General features: G+C 44.8%; 1 protein-coding gene across 3 annotated transcripts in view; it reads left to right on the plus strand.

The window, feature by feature from the left end:
* The window catches only part of dync1i2a (dynein, cytoplasmic 1, intermediate chain 2a), a 21834-nt gene continuing 5651 nt past the window's right edge, over positions 1-16183 (plus strand). The window contains exons 1-13 of one of the 3 annotated variants that reach the window (XM_036974413.1): positions 1-363; positions 2428-2545; positions 2873-2987; positions 3745-3835; positions 5145-5204; positions 5548-5663; positions 10635-10724; positions 10943-11105; positions 11240-11339; positions 12406-12531; positions 13612-13758; positions 13930-14043; positions 14444-14577. In XM_036974413.1, the coding sequence (XP_036830308.1) occupies positions 2438-2545; positions 2873-2987; positions 3745-3835; positions 5145-5204; positions 5548-5663; positions 10635-10724; positions 10943-11105; positions 11240-11339; positions 12406-12531; positions 13612-13758; positions 13930-14043; positions 14444-14577 (1364 nt within the window). In that variant the 5' untranslated portion in view covers positions 1-363; positions 2428-2437. Of the gene's footprint in view, positions 566-2427; positions 2546-2872; positions 2988-3744; positions 3836-5144; positions 5205-5547; positions 5664-10634; positions 10725-10942; positions 11106-11239; positions 11340-12405; positions 12532-13611; positions 13759-13929; positions 14044-14443; positions 14578-16183 lie in introns of all 3 variants that reach the window. The other 2 variants (XM_036974414.1, XM_036974415.1) reach the window with 2 other exon arrangements.

The following is a 16183-nucleotide window of genomic DNA, read 5'->3' on the forward strand; positions in this document are numbered from 1 at the left end:
ATTATGATTAGTAGGTCTTTGTTTTTTCAAATATATTTTCTGTAGGGTAAATGGAATTGTACACCCTCTTGGATCCAAATCATAGTATTGCGCGCAGATCAATTATCAGGACTTGGACATGCATCTCTCTCAAATGATCTCTCCACCAACAATTATCTTTATCGCCAGCCACTGGGATCTTACTACCTTGCGCAGACAGTGCTCCCCACTGGAGCAGTAAACTCATTGCAAGCAAATCGGCTGCGGATATCAATCTAGATGTCCCTCTTCGGCATTCGTAATTCCGCATTGGTTGTGTTGGCAAATTTAGGAAAGGATCCCGGGTTCCTGATTCAAGGGATTGGAAAGCTTAGGAGAAACCAGGTTTGTTACCAAACTACAAGTGAAACGTGGAGCGTACTTTTTTGTTTTACATATTGTTGCTAATAAAAACGTTTTGCGATTTAGTCGCCATGCCAGCCCTCCCGTTGTCTTTGAGTTGGCTGGCTAGCAGGCCGAGCTGACTCACTTGCACTTCATTGTGATATAGCTAGCTAACGTTAGTTGAGAATCTTAACTTTACAAGGTAAGCTGAAATAAAACTTTATGTTAAATAACGGTAGTTATAAAGTGTTTGCGACATATTCAGCTACCGAATCAATGCTTTCAACTTGAAGAGATCAGGATGCCAAGTCAGTCATCAATTATTTAGCTCGCTAGTTTAAAAAATGTTGTCTGTCACTACACACAGTGAGGGGATTCGATTAAGGCCCGGGTTGCCCCGGTGGTAGGAGATTGTTTCGGGAAAGCCTCCTGGGCTTTCGTCAGCTTTGTCTGTCGGCGAAGTATGCTAAAAACAAACAAAAGTGACGTAGTTAGGTTAAGCACGTGGAGTAATGAGTTGGAGTCTGTGTTCTCGCATGCAAAAGTGGTTACTTTTGATAAAACCGTATTGTATTCGTCACATGCTTCGTAAACAACAGGTGTAGAGGTGTAGACATATATATATTCCCAATGAAAACTAGTTTGTAAATTCGAACATATTTTATGGAAAATAGATGTTTATGGACGGTGCACCATGCTGCCTTGTTGACTACATGACCCGAGTGGCGCAGATGACTGTTCGATTTGAGGATTGCGTTTCTCCCTCACAGTATTTGTCCGTTCACTTCTCACGGGCTTTAGTCCGGTGCACAGCGGCTCATGTTAATATAACTCCCTCACTGGGTCAGTGGCTGGGTGGGGCCGCAGCTAGCTTACCAACGCGATAAATTGTGTCAGTAAAAAATAACTAATTTTTTTCGCATGTGTTGAATTTTTAGATGGTACGGGATATGTACACAATGTTGGCGCTCTAGTAGAAGTAAATGTGAAGCAAGAATATGCTGCTCAATACTCATCATGGCTTGACCAGTGTCTGTGGTGGCTAGACTAGTTACTTCTCGGCTCTACTCTTGCCAGCATCGTTTATGTTGGAGCTCTAGATTACCTCTTCTGTTTTTTAAATTATTATAATTAAAAAAAATGTAAAACTAAATACACTTTTTTTTTATAAGAGTTAGCTAACTGAAGTCAAATACATTTTCCTTTTGCAGAAGTCTGCATTCACAATTAACACCTTGAAAAATCATGTTTTATTGTCTGTTTTTGTCAGCAGAATGCAAATGTATGAGTTAAATAAACACAGCTGCATCAACCACATTGTTATCTCAAGGTTGATTCAATTTCATGTGCAAAGGGGTTTCACACTGCGCAGACCATCTTAAAAGGAAGGCTTTTACACATCTATTTCAATATGATAGCTCAGACCTCCATTCATTGTTTTAAATTGTGCAATTAGGACAAATGTCTTGAAGTGGTCTCTGTGTTGGATGTGGACAGGGTCAGGTGCTGTGGAGGATGTGAGGGTTGATTAATGCTGTATGCAGAATGATAAAGCCTCTTGAAATTATCAACTTAATCCCTTAGAGTGCATTGTGAAGTTGAGTAGACAAAAGAGCCTTGAATGGGGCTTTGGACCAGGAGAGGGTTTTACAGCCCAGATGGTCAGGACCCTGTTAATGGAAGAGCATCCCATCCTTTCTCTGCCTGGACAGTAGTGTGCTCTTGAACCAAATTATCTGGGCCCTGCTGAAACTTAATTCATGATAAAAACCTAGCAGTGGTCCCCCTAGTTAAATGGTTTGACCTGGTAGATCAAAGGAGCAGGTGCTATTCTCATTGATTTGAAACGTTGAAACAAAGGAGTGATCTTATTACACTTTCAGAACAGCTCATGAAATGTGCTTCTGACCATACTATAGTCTATATTCCAATGTATAGCCTAACTCGTGGTTATTTGTGAGAGACAAAAAAAATAACACCTGTACAAATAATGGCAAATCAGACTTCTGTAAAATGTTGTAGGTCACCGATCTTGTTGTTCTGAAGCGTGTTTGTGTCCTACAGTGTTGGCATCATGTCAGACAAAAGCGAGCTAAAAGCGGAACTTGAAAGGAAGAAGCAACGCCTGGCTCAGATCAGGGAGGAGAAAAAAAGGAAGGAAGATGAGCGCAAAAAGAAAGAGGTTAGTACATGCTTATAGGGACTTTACTTACCCCCTGAACTAGACCTACCAAAATGGCAGTGTGCATTCTGCTCAGTCTCTGAGTAGGTGTATTTGAGTGTAAAGAGGAACAATAGCTTTGATTCCATGGAAAATGTACAGATTCTACGGCTAGACTAATTGTTTTTATTAAACTTGCCCATTTTAAAAAAAATACATTTTATTTCACTAGGCAAGTTAACCAGGCAACTAATTTGGACTATCAGACTCGAACGCTCCATCAACCCCTCCATTCCTCGTGCTTACAGCCAGGATACTAACCGTGTATCTGCTCTGCTTCTCTCCCAGGCTGACTCGAAGAAAGATGCAGCCCCAATGGATGACTCCGACTTGGAGAAAAAGAGACGTGAGACAGATGCCCTTCTGCAGAGCATGGGCATCACGTCAGCTGATGTTCCTGTTGGTAAGAAACCATGTACCAGCAGATTTTTAACAGATCTCTGCACATTTTCTGTTTACAAGGAAGTATATTGTGCCTCTAGTGTAGACCATCTGACTCTTGACATGTGTTTTTCTAAACTGAGATTTATGTGAGAGAACATTGTCACCAAGCTAACAGAAGGGGGCAGAAGTGGTCCATAGTAGATTAATTAATGTTGCCTAATGACTGGCCAGGCCTGTCAGTGTGTAAACCAGAATCTTTGCGATAGAAAAATAGGGAACTGATGCTATAAATGAAATCAGAAAATTAAATATAATAAATCTAAGGTTTGCCAAGGTTCCTTAGAAATGTAAATCGTTTTTAAAAAATTGACAGTGACATGATTAAATACTTGTTTGTATTTTAAAATTTGACAACTCTATTTTTGCCTCAACTTCTCTACCATGTCTCATCCATTCACTTTTGGTATGCTGATGTGTGATTAGTTGTTTGTTATACTATTGGTATTTGTCTTACTGTTGAATTTTCACTTGCATTTTCACAGCATATGGCATGAAATATAACCATTTTTCTTTGTCTTTTCTCTTTTGTGCTGCTCATACCCACTCCTTATTTGCCTTTTTGCATGCCAGATTAACATATGTGTGTGTGTGTATATATGTGTATATATATATATATACCACTGCTGGTACCCCAACACTACGTACTTTTACGCCATTGTGAACAGACCAGCCTCTGCACATAGTAACAGAGGATACCTGTCTGTTTCACTATCTAGTCCCTCCTCCCATGTCTCCAACCTGCAAATCCGTGGGCACACCAAGCGAGGCAGGGAGCCAAGACTCGGGCGACGGCGCCGTGGGACCCAGGTACAAACACCCCCCAGTCTAATGTTTAATGACAAAATGCTTTAATTTCTCTCGGCAAAGAGCCTTCATCCTCTAAGCACAGTGCAGCGTTGCTGTAATTTAGGTTGTGATGCGTGCAGGTGCTTTTAATCGCAGGAATGAATGAGGGACTGTCTCTCCTAATGTCTGTGTCATTTTGAAGGATTTGTGTATCACAGGTTTGAGCAGGTCTCTTCTCTATAAATCCATGTCACAGCTGGAACAGTAACCTCGCATCTAGGTTTTTAGTAAGATATTGCTAATGTTCTTACAATAAAATGTAAACTATCGTTGAGTTAGTTTGACTAAATTGACACATGCGCATTTTGCATTTTGCCTTATAAGCTATGCCCATAAACATGTACAGTTTTTGAGATCACAGTACGGGTGTTCTTCTCAAAGTAACACACAAATGCCCACCAACAACGCTTTGCCATGGTTTTTCATGCAGTCTAAAACCTAGCATGACGCACTTGTAAAATTAAACTAGTTTTTGCAGAGCACGAGGTTCCACATTGTTCTAGATTCGTATAGCACTACACAGGGTAAGCTGATGCATTGAAGAGTGTACATTAACAATATCCCATCTGAAGCATGGTGTTGCATGGTATATACAGTACCATTAAAGATAATGATTACTAGCTTATGCGGAGGGTGTGCATGTTCATTTTGTTTGTGTTCTGTTGCATTAGGATGGTCCTAAATGGACAATAAAACAGCAGGACTGTGCAATGCCTGGGGGACATCTTAACCCCTAATTAGAGCCCCGGCCCCCCTGCTGAAACTCTAGATCCCCCAGTGTCCCATCAGGGCCAGGGAGCTCTTCCTCCACCCCAAGGCTCTACGTGTTGACTCGTTTCCCTCAGCAGCGTGGCCATTTCCTACACACATGGAGGTCATGTTTTCCCCGCAGGGGGATCCCTCACGTGGGAGTTCAAGCCGTTGGCGTGACACAGTTCAGGCCTCGCCAGTCCCTCAGGCTGCCTAATTACACCGTGTCATCACACTCTCAGGACCTGTGTCCACGCATTTTAAACAGATACTGTCCTTGTTTTTTTTTTTTTTTATGTGGAAGTGCCTACTAGAGGGTTGTTGTGGTAACCTCGTTTTCCCAACCTCTATGTAAAATGATTCACGCAGTGTTTCTGAAATGAAATCCTATGCAGTCAATTGGTTTGTAAACAGTGTTTTTCAGTGTGGGCATGTTGCGTGTATATGTTCTAACATGTATCCTCTGAGTTATGCCTGCTTTCTCTCACTAATGCTGCCTTCTTGCTGTGACACTAACCAGGACTCTCCACTGGGACTCTGACCCGTCCACTCTTCAGCTTCACTCTGACTCTGAGCTGCGGTATTGGACACTACCTTCTTTTCAACCTCTAGTGTTGTTGCTCTTCTTGACCCGCTCAAAGCCGCCATTTTTATATCAGAAGAAAAGTGTGTAGCTTGGTGGCATCTTTCTTTGACCTACATACACGCTGTTATCCTTCCTTTCCTTCTCCATGAATAAGTGATTATCAGAAGACAAAATCCCCCATCGGTCTTAAAGGCAACTTCAGCTTTGAGGTGCTAATGAAAAGGCGGCAATATGATAGTACCGTTGTGTGCTTTGTCTAGGCTGGCCCTAGGTTTATGTTATTGTTTCAGCTCTCCTTGGCCCTTCCATGTGTCCTGAAGTTGTGCTCTGCTTTTAGGCGGGGACCTCTGAAGATGGGCATGGCCAAGATCACCCATGTTGACTTCCCTCCAAAAGAGACTGTGTCGTACACCAAGGAGACCCAGACACCTGTGATAACCCAGCAGAAAGAAGGTGAAAGCCTGACTCAACTACTCTACTCTTTTAGGAGTTGATATTTTCAGGACACAACTAAAGGTGTGTGTGTGTGTGTGTGTGTGTGTGAGAGATGTGGCCGGCTGGCCTGTGGGAGCAGGAAGTGAACACGGAGTGGAAATGATCTGGCCTTACCGAGCACAGAGATGAAAGCTGGGGGAAATTGCAGGGGCCCCCGAGAAACATAAGAAACCAAAGGAAAGATTAAATACACACACGTATGCCCACTCCTCTCTCAACTCCCATCCTCAAACCAATAGGGCCTTGCTACAATAAATGTGCAGGTTGAGTGGGCCAGAGCGAATGGGGAAGAAAGGCAGTAGATTGGCTAGATAGGAAGTGCTTTGTGCACGCTCGGCTAATGTATTGGAAGCATGTCAATATGTATGTTATTGTTGCACGGCAGCTTTCATGTGGTTGTCTATGCGTATCTTTAAAAAAAAGCATATTTACTCAAAGTCCTCATGTGCAATATTGTGATTACGCCCCTCGTTTGTCTTTGCTAAGATGCAGTTCAAACACTCTCTCTGAAATCCATCTTAGTTGTTTACACTGCTTTATCAGCAAGACATGTCAGAGACTACCCTACTGCTATAAAGAGGGGCAATGTAACCTAGCTGTTTAAAAAGAGTATATATATATATATATATATATATATATATATATATATATATATATATATATATATTTACACAGTGAGTGATTTTAAAAATGTTATGATTGCGGATTTGTGTCCGTAGAAGTTTTGGTTGATGAACAAAAGGTTTATTCCCTGCATGGGCTAGTTGTCTTTGTGCTTGTGAAGCAACTCCTCTAAGTTCCCCCTTCACACTTCAAACTGCATAGAACCAAGTTTGTTCCCTATCGTTTCAATCTCCCGTGGAAACGATGCCAGATGACTTGTGGTGATTTGTCATTGAGGATTGTGAATTGCCTGCAGTCTGGCTGTGAACAAGTTGTGTGACTCTGGGGGGAAAAACAACCAGACCCAGTGAAGAATGAAGAGTGGAGCTCTCTCTGTCTGTTCTGTGGAGGCATAGGGACTCTCTCTCTAGGGCATTGTAACACTGTGTTAAACAAGGATGGTTTCTGCTGGCTGTTCAACACTAGACCCCCCCTCCCTCCACTCTCTCTGTCACTCTGTAATCATTTCATCAACTCTCTTGCTTCCCTGTCTTTTCCCTTCACCCAATAGGCACATAACAAAACACACTCAGTGACATTGTGCGTTTTCGCGGCATCACTCCTGGCACTTGGTGAGGCGGCGTTCCCTCGCCTGTTCGCACCCTTCTGTGCATATTCCATGTTGGGGGTGGAGTCGGGCGTGTGCACTGATTTGAGCGATTCATCATGTTGTCAAGAGGAGGCGACGGCACGGCACACAAGGTCAGCGGGCGGTGGCATTGGAGGGAGGTGCTGCCGTACCATGCTCGACAGAGAGCGCAGGGGTGGAGAGGGAGATCCCAAATGGTCCCCATAGTAGAACAACCCCTCTCTCAAAAAAGGCACAAAAAGCTAATTAGTCATCTTTAATTTACATAGGGGGCACTGGTCCTTCCAGCTCCCATCCTCTAGAACAGGGGATTCAAACCTCTCCTCGGGGGACCCCAAGGCGTTCCCTGTATTTGAACAAGTCCACAGCTATCACATCTGATTTTTTACTTGTCAACTAATCAGCAAGGGCTTGAATAGGCGAATCAGGTGAACCAGTTCACGGCTACAACTAAATTGTGAAACTTCTGGGGGGGTCTGATGGGAGAGGTTTGAAAGGCACTGCTTGAGACTCTCTAATATAGGCTACTAGGAGTCCAGTGTAGATGCAAATGTTGTGACCTGGTGGGAAATACATTTCCCGTTTCCCCATAAATCTTAGGCCCAACAATATTTATAAAAGTAATACTCATTGTTTATTTGGGTTGGTTGTAATTCCCATTCCAGGTCATGCAAGGAAAAGCAGTGAATCAGGCGTGTATAGAAATCAAATGTTGTGGTAGCCTATATCAAGAACGTTAACGAGTTCAGGCTACAGCAGTAGACTTTATGCAATGTCAATAAGTGCTGCTTAACAAGAGGTTGTAATTATGGGAAGAAGATATGGGGAAATTCATTGAGTGGTCTGGAACTCTGTTTGAAAAAGGCTTCAGGCAATACAAGAGAGCATTTGAGTACATTTGAAATATGATTCATTTCAATTGTTTTAATCACTTGGAATTCAGGGGAAGGCCATAACTTTTAATCACTAAAGGAACTCAACAGCCTCTTGTTCGAAGTGGCACTCTTTGAACATTGTCTCATTTCATGCGCTTGGCACTTGATGATTAGTACCCCTTAACTGACTATATTGTTGAATTAAGTTTAGGCCCAGGCTACCATTTTTAACTAGAATTTCAGCATGCTCATATCAATTCTAGTAGAGTTTATTCCAAGGTATGAATGTGAAAAAATAACCATAAAGAAAGATTTATAGGGTAGATAATATTTGTTTTTTGCTGAATCACATCTTCTCAGAAAGGTACTTTTTGTCTCAATCCTTTGTTTGTTGCGAGAGAAAGAGAGCCTATATAAAGGGATAGAGACGCAGAGAAAGCGAGGTAACCAAGTGTGTAAACTCAACAAAAGCCTCCCATTTTAAAGCAGACTGAACCCTGATTAACCTGCTCATCAGAATAGCAGTAGGGTGACTGCTGAAATCTCCCGGGTTGTGTTGTCCCTCTAGTAAATCCGTATGTGACACTTGTAGAAAATGTGATGTAGGCATATGCTATGCACGTAAACCTATTTTTGGAGCTTGACCTGCTACTGATGGCAGCAAAATACATTTGGGGCATTATGATGTTTTTCTGAGATGTCAAATTATTTTGCCGTTCATTTTAGCTGGCAAATGCAAGAGATAGGAGAACAGAATTAAAAGGAACCTTGTCGTATGTGGTTTGTGAACAGTTGTTATGAGTAATTCTGTTTACTTTAGACTTGAAGGGGAAGGACATTTTTCATTTACGGACTGAAAACTAGCGGTGAATTGAATGACGCCAAGGCGCGTTCTGTATTTAGCGCTAAGTGGGCTCTCTCTCTACTGACAGACTGTGTGCTGTCTCCTCAGCTCATCTAGAAAGACCAGCAGATGGAAGCTGAGGTTTGTGGAACAGCCTTTAGTAAACTGACATGTGGAAGTCAGATTTGTGTTGTCCATCCTGTGGCTGTGGAGGCGACGGACACACCTGCAGTGGGGAGTAGAGGTCATTAGTTTTGTACGTGAACAACACACTGGGGCCACGTCTCGTTTGCATTAATATAGTGTCTATTGACAAAGAACTGTGATTACACCTCCCTCTCCCGGGCACCCCCTCTCCCCCCCCCAAAAAGCTTTTATTTCTCTGGTACAAAAGCCATAATTGGGCCTGCTTTGAGGGGAGGTGTCAGTGTGCAGGACATGGTTGATCCGTGTTGAATTCTGTTAAATGTTTCCCCCCCCCCACCCCCGATTCTGTCCTCTTACCCCAGCAGGGTCACCAGGATCACTAGCTTTTCTCCAAATGGCCATTTTGGCTGGCAGGTGCATTATACCCTTTATTTTCAGATTGTCTTTCCGCTCCTAATGCCTGGCAGGTTGATTGCTCTGCCTGCCTCGCCGGGGGAAACGGCTGACGAGCGCGGCCGGGCCCAGCTGAAAGACAGTGATTACTGTTTTCCTTTAAGCCTGATTGAGGCCCTTGAAAGGAAAGATTTTAACCTTCTCCTTTGGGTCTCAGGGTACGGCCGTCCATTTGAAATGGCTCGTCATCAACCCAGTTCTGTAAACTTATCAGAGCACCCAACGCCCTCCCACCTAATAGGAAGGAGGGAAGAGAATCACTTTATATGGGAAAAGTGACAGATTACTTTATCATAGATCTCAGTGGAAATGGAAAGGTTGTGTGCAACGCTGCTGCCATTAAGGATGAACTATGCATACGTAGAGCTCTAAAAAGGTATGGAAGTAACACACTGTACATTTTCTCATCCACGTGAATGTGACGGCCTATTTATGCATTGAAGAGGCGTGTATGGAGAGGGGACGGTGATGTGTTGGAGATAGCAGAGTTGTCTAGTGTGGTTTGCCAGCTGGTCCGGCCTACAAGCTGTATTTTGTCGTACGTTCTCCGAGGTTGAATAGCAGTCTGTGGACCCCCTGGTGGGGCGGTAATTGCACAGGCTTGCCGTTCAGAGAGAGACTTGTCTAGGGGCGGCCAGGCGGGAAACCTCTGTGCCATCCTCATGCCACCTTGTAGTAGAACAAGACAATCCAAGCAGCGCCATCTGGTTAGCACCGTCCTGTCAGCTGGTCAGGCCATTGGGAGTGGGCCTGGGCAGCTGCTCCCCGCCCGCTGGCCCCGGACCATGGCCCCGGCCCTTGGCCTGGTTGGAAGGGGGGACTTGTTACTGGGACATGGAGGATATGGCTGCACTGACAAGTGCAAGCCCCCTGTTGAATAGCTGCATCTCATTAACAGGAAGGGGGGGAAAGGGGAGAGGGGAGAGGGGAGGGGGGGGGGGGGGGGGGGGGCCCTAGGACCCAGACTCCTGCTGCGTCACCCCCTCCACACAAATTACAACTTTAGAGGCGCAGGTCCTTTCAGAGAGGTGACATTGTGTTGTCAAACCAAACAAATGGGAGATAAGACACAGAATGATTCCATTCCCATACTAGCCTGCTTAACATTCAGTGTGTTATATTGAAGAGAAAAACAATGTTGCGCCGGTAGACTAGTACTCATTAGGAATGAACCAAACATTGACACAGAATTGCAGGATCAGTTGTCACTTCAAACCATTGTAATTCAAATAAGCCATAACTTTGCGCATTTGTCACTGTCAAATTTGGCGTCACTCATTTTGTCTCAACCATGAAATATAAAGCATTGCCAGGTTTATGTGGTGTTCAACTGAAATCATGCACCTTTGACCCAACAGAGGAAGAAGAAGAGGAGGAGGAAGTTGCTCCACCACAACGAGTGCTTGAGGCCCAAACAGAGAAACCTGTCCAGAAAGAGGATGAGGAAGGTAGGAGTTGTGGTGTTTAAACAAATAACAATTGGATCTCTGATGTCCTCTTCATTGAATAATCTTGCAAACCTATTTTTGTGGGATTTCTACATCAAAGTTTTGTATGACGTCCCTTTTTTTGTTTTGGACTTTTTAAAATTTGAATGAGACAACTCAAACCCGTTAGATGATTCTGTGTCTTTTGCCCGTAACGTTTCCTGTCCGCTTGTCTGTAGCACCTCCGCAAGAGCTGACCGAGGAGGAGAAGCTGCAGATCCTCCATTCTGAGCAGTTCATAACCTTCTTTGACCACAGCACCCGCATCGTGGAGCGGGCCCTGTCTGAACATGTGGACGTCTTCTTCGACTACAGTGGTCGCGAGATGGAGGAGAAGGAGGGGTTAGGAAAGCTCTCCGATAGACGAGTCCCATTTTCTTTGATACCTTTTGAGTAGAAAAGGGCTAAATTATGTCGCTGTTTAGTAATAGGTAGGAGTGTGGTATTGTTATGACTGTGACTATGCTGTTTTCTAGTGAGATCCAGGCAGGGGCCAAGCTGTTTCTGAACAGGCAGTTTATGGACGAGCGCTGGTCCAAGCACCGTGTGGTCACCTGTCTTGACTGGTCCGCTCAGGTAAAAACATGCTCCGGGGTGAAGTGTCTCCTAGGTGCAGATCTAGGACCAGCTTCCCTTTTTCCAATCCTAGCCTTAATCATTGGGAAAACTGACCCAAGATCAGCATCTAGGGGAACTTCACCCTATACCGGTAAAACACAGCGCCCGTCTGTCAGCGTTGGCTCATGATGCAACCTTTTCACTGACTCAGTCACTGAGTGACAATGCAAGCAATAGTTCTTTATGGTTTCACTGGCCCCTGTGTCTTTGTGACTCATGTCAATCTGTCTTTGTGTGTTAGGATGCCATTGGTATTGTAAGAAGGAAGTATGTAAATGTATTGTTGAGTCTTTAACTCCTTCACCACTGCCCTAATTCTGTATGATATACATGGGACTTATTTTACATATTAGACATTTAACCATGTTCCTCCTGGAGCTGGGACTGCGTCATGCACAAATTGTCACTTAGTACGAGCTCGCAATGATTTGTTTCCCCTAACGTCGCCCTTCGTTTGAATCATAGTTCTGCCATGGCTTCGGTCAGTGATTGAACACCAACTCATTGTTCACCACTACGTCGTTCGCTTAGAGCAAAATCCATTCCCTTGTGTTTAATTGTGTATTCACAAACTGTAAACTTCAGTTGTTCCAATATGAGAAGCAGCAGAGGTTAATGGTTTGTTTACGTCTGGTAAGTGGTTGAGAGCAGGTCTTTAAAACCTTTCTTTCCTCAGCTATTTCTCCTTGTGTTTTAAATGTGCACTGGGAGGGTTGAGTTGGAGTGGCCAACGACCTGGAGTGGCCAACTTTACTACCGTGGTTCACTCGGCTCTCTCAGAAGTCTAGGCTCTAGTCCTTTAACATTATGCAAAGCTGTATCATCCAAACGTTGTTTACCAGACTGCGCTGTTGGGGAAAAGTTTCCCGGCCATAAATCTTGTTGAAGGAGGGGCGGTTACGCATTCTGCTAGGCATTCACCGGCACCGCGGAGGGCAGGGGAGGCTTGTTCACATGGAGCCAAGCCTGGGGGCCATGACTACTTCCTCTTGACATTCATTTGGGCTGATTTGTCTGTCACCAGTATCCTGAGCTGCTGGTTGCCTCATACAACAACAACGAGGAAGCCCCCCACGAGCCGGACGGGGTGGCCCTGGTCTGGAACATGAAGTACAAGAAGAACACGCCGGAGTACGTCTTCCACTGCCAGGTACTAAAGCCACGCAGGGCCCTCCCTTTCCCTCTGCCTCATGGGTGGCTTTCTCCCTGACGAGTGTGGCACACCGCCAACTATCCCTCCCACCTCTCTCTCTCTCTCTCTCTCTCTCACCTCCACCCCCCTCTCTTATCCACATTGTGATTTCACCGGGCTGGCATTCACCTCCTCCACATCTATCCACAAACACATGTTAGTGAGGCGCCGGAGAAGAGCAGTGTTGCAATAGCTGACTGGGGTCCAAGAGGCTGCAGCAGTCGTATTAAGTGTGCTGTGCAGGGCTGGAGTGGTTATCATGTGTGTCTAAACAAGGGCCCTGTGTTCAGCAGAGGGAGAGAGAAGCTCCTCCGCTGGCTTGCCTTAATATACTGCATGCCCTGCGGTTCGCAGACCAAGGCAGGTTGAGTAGAACCATATGTTGCTGCTGCCAGAGCGGATGTAGTCCCAGGCACATTGCGCCGACGAAATAAAACTGAGCAGAAGTGTGAACTCATTTTTCCTCATGCCTCTAAGTGGGTGGGGAATGCAATTTTTCCTCACCAGGTGTCACCTTTTGTGTTAAAAAAAAATAGAAGAAAAAAAAAGAAGGTACTTGGATGAATTAATGATTACATATGACGACTATATGTTTTAGGATTTACAGGGGATGTGTTTCAGGCTACGGGGAAGGTAGGGCTTGGACCAGTGACCCAGAAAGCAAGGAAGGAGATTTTACAAATAATAAACTAGCATGAATAATGTAGACCTATCCTGTCGTGAGCAGCCTCCAGCAGAAGGCTCTGCCGTGAGTGGTGAAGTGTGAGTCATGGAAACCACGGGATTGTTAGTTTTAAATGAAAATAAGCAGCCCGTTATACAGCAAGCTGGTATAGTGCTGCAGGAGCCTGAATGGCTCAAGTCTGTATGTTATTTTGAGCAGGACTGAAATGGGGACTGCACACAGCAGTTTTTGATTTGAGGTGACATTAGACGTATATTACCAGAGAGCTGTCGCCATTCTGCTGTGCTCTCCATCTCAGCAGACGCTAACATGGCATTCTTTTCTTTTTCACCCCCCCCCTCTCTCTCTGCCAGTCTGCAGTGATGTCGGCCGCCTTTGCCAAGTTCCACCCTAACCTGGTGGTGGGGGGCACCTACTCAGGGCAGATCGTTCTGTGGGACAACCGGAGCAACAAGAGGACCCCTGTACAGAGGACCCCCCTGTCGGCCGCAGCACACACGGTAACACTGGGATGGAATGTCAATCAACCATCACCAAAATATATATTGATCTCAAGTTGCATTTGACACACACAATGGCAATTAGAGGCGAGTGCAGGAACATGGTTTCGTTGGCGTGTCGTGAACAGCCTCATTGTGGGGCCCTGTTCCTCTCTCTCTCTCTCTATGCAGCACCCAGTGTACTGTGTGAACGTGCTGGGCACCCAGAACGCCAACAACCTCATCAGCATCTCTACCGACGGCAAGATGTGTTCCTGGAGCCTGGACATGCTGTCTCAGCCGCAGGTACCACCCATCAGTCACCTACCCGCCACCACACTGACATGGGACCGTTCTGCCCGTTCTGCGCACACAACACGTCGGCCCATTCATAGGGCATGTCAAACACCGGGACCTCACTAGAACCCTTTTGTTTTACGTAAAACCTTTTTTTTTTTTTTTTCAAAGTCAAGGAAATGATCTCCGCTAGCAATGTTGTTCTGACGCCGCTGCCAAACCCACCCATGTCAAATGTTAATCATTTATAAAGTGCTAGCTGAATTTAAATTCTGCATTAATAACCTGTCAAGTGAAATTTATAGGCTGTGGTTAGGGTAGTGTGTGTGTGTTAGCATGCAGGCTGCGCAGAGAGAGCTGGTTGTGAATGTTATTCTGCTCCCTCCCGCCCTCCCCCCCTACTCTACAGGACAGCCTGGAGCTGGTGTTGAAGCAGTCGAAGGCCGTCGCTGTCACCTCCATGTCGTTCCCCCTTGGGGATGTCAACAACTTTGCGGTGGGGAGCGAGGATGGTTCCGTCTACATGGCGTGTCGTCATGGAAGGTACACCCCCCCTCCCCCCTTTGTCCCCGTCCTCGTCCCCTCTGGCTGGACAGACACCTCCAGGAAACTGAGGAGGCTTGTTAGGCCCCGGTTTAAAACATAAATATATCCCCCTCACTTCCCCAAGCAATATGAATCCAACACTTGATCTCCTGCTGTTTTGAGGTTTTCATTCCTACCCCAGTCATCCTGTTTTGCTTTAGCTTCTGTCAGTTATGTTTGTAAAGGTCGCCCAACCTAAACAGGGCACACATGGAGGGGAAACAAATAATTTTTTCCCTCTTTTCTTTTGGAGGAGTTCTCCCTCGGAGTGAGGGAGTTTGTTTAAAACTGGGTGTCCCAAAGAGACTAGAATCTGAAGTTTGTTGCACAATGCTCTCGTTTGAGCGAACAGTCAGTGTGTCCGCATGTGGGGCGACAGAGCAAAGTGGCTGAACTCAGAGTGCTGCCTGCGACGGAGAGCCTGGTCTCTACGGCTACGGTGTTAACGTTAATGTCCTGCATTATGCCCAGAGACCGCCGAGAGGGGATAGTTGCTAGGTTCTGCGTTGCAGGTTCACCTCGGTAATTGAGGGACTGATTTTTCCACCTCATTTACAATGGTATGATACTCTCATCCCAGTTAATAACGCATAAGCATCACTCATGCTGGGTATTTACCTCTCTGCGTAATTATCAGGGCCACAGCTCTGCAACATTTGACTCTGGAGCTGAATGCTGTCTCTCTTTCCCCACTGGGCTGGGAAACTACAGGCATGTTAAAAGGGGAATTCTCTAAATGTTATTCTCAAAGTAAATTGAGACAAAAAGGAGGTCTTAACCAAACCTTGTGTACTATAAAATTCAGAAATATACTGAACGAAAAATATAAATGCAACAATTCCTAGATTTTTCTGAGTTATAGTTCAATTAAGGAAATCGGTTAATTGATAAATAAATAAATTAGGCCTTCCCACAAACTTGGGAGCCAGTTTGACCTAATAGAGATCCAGGCCCAGCCAATCAGAATTAGTTTTTCACCACAAAAAGGGCCTTATTACAAACAGAAATACCTCCTCCAGCCCCCCAGTTGGATGTACTGCCAAATTCTTTCAAACGATGTTGTAGATGGCTTACGGTAGTGAAATGTAACATTCAATTCTATGGCAACAGCTCTGGTGGACATTCCTGCAGTCAGCATGCCAATTGCACGCTCCTTCAAATCTTGAGACGTCTGGCATTATGTTGTGGCTTTTTATTGTCCCCAGCACAAGGTGCACCTGTGTAATGACCGTGCTGTTTAATCACCATCTTGATATGCCACACCTGTCAGGTGGATGGATTATCTTGATAACATGCTCACTAACAGAGATGTAAACAGATTTGTGAACAACATTTGAGAGAAATAAGCTTTTCGTGCATATGGAAGATTTCTGGGATCTTTTATTTAATCTCATGAAATATGGGACTAGCACTTTACATGTTGTGTTTATATTTTTGTTCATTATATATACTGGCATATTTAATGTACAGTATATTTAGTTGGTAATGATATCACAGTATACACTAGGTGTACAAAACATTAAGAACACCTTCTAATATATTAAGTTGCCCCCAGAACAGCCTC

Source organism: Oncorhynchus mykiss, chromosome 3 (genome assembly GCF_013265735.2).
Source record: "Oncorhynchus mykiss isolate Arlee chromosome 3, USDA_OmykA_1.1, whole genome shotgun sequence".
NCBI lineage: Eukaryota > Metazoa > Chordata > Actinopteri > Salmoniformes > Salmonidae > Oncorhynchus > Oncorhynchus mykiss.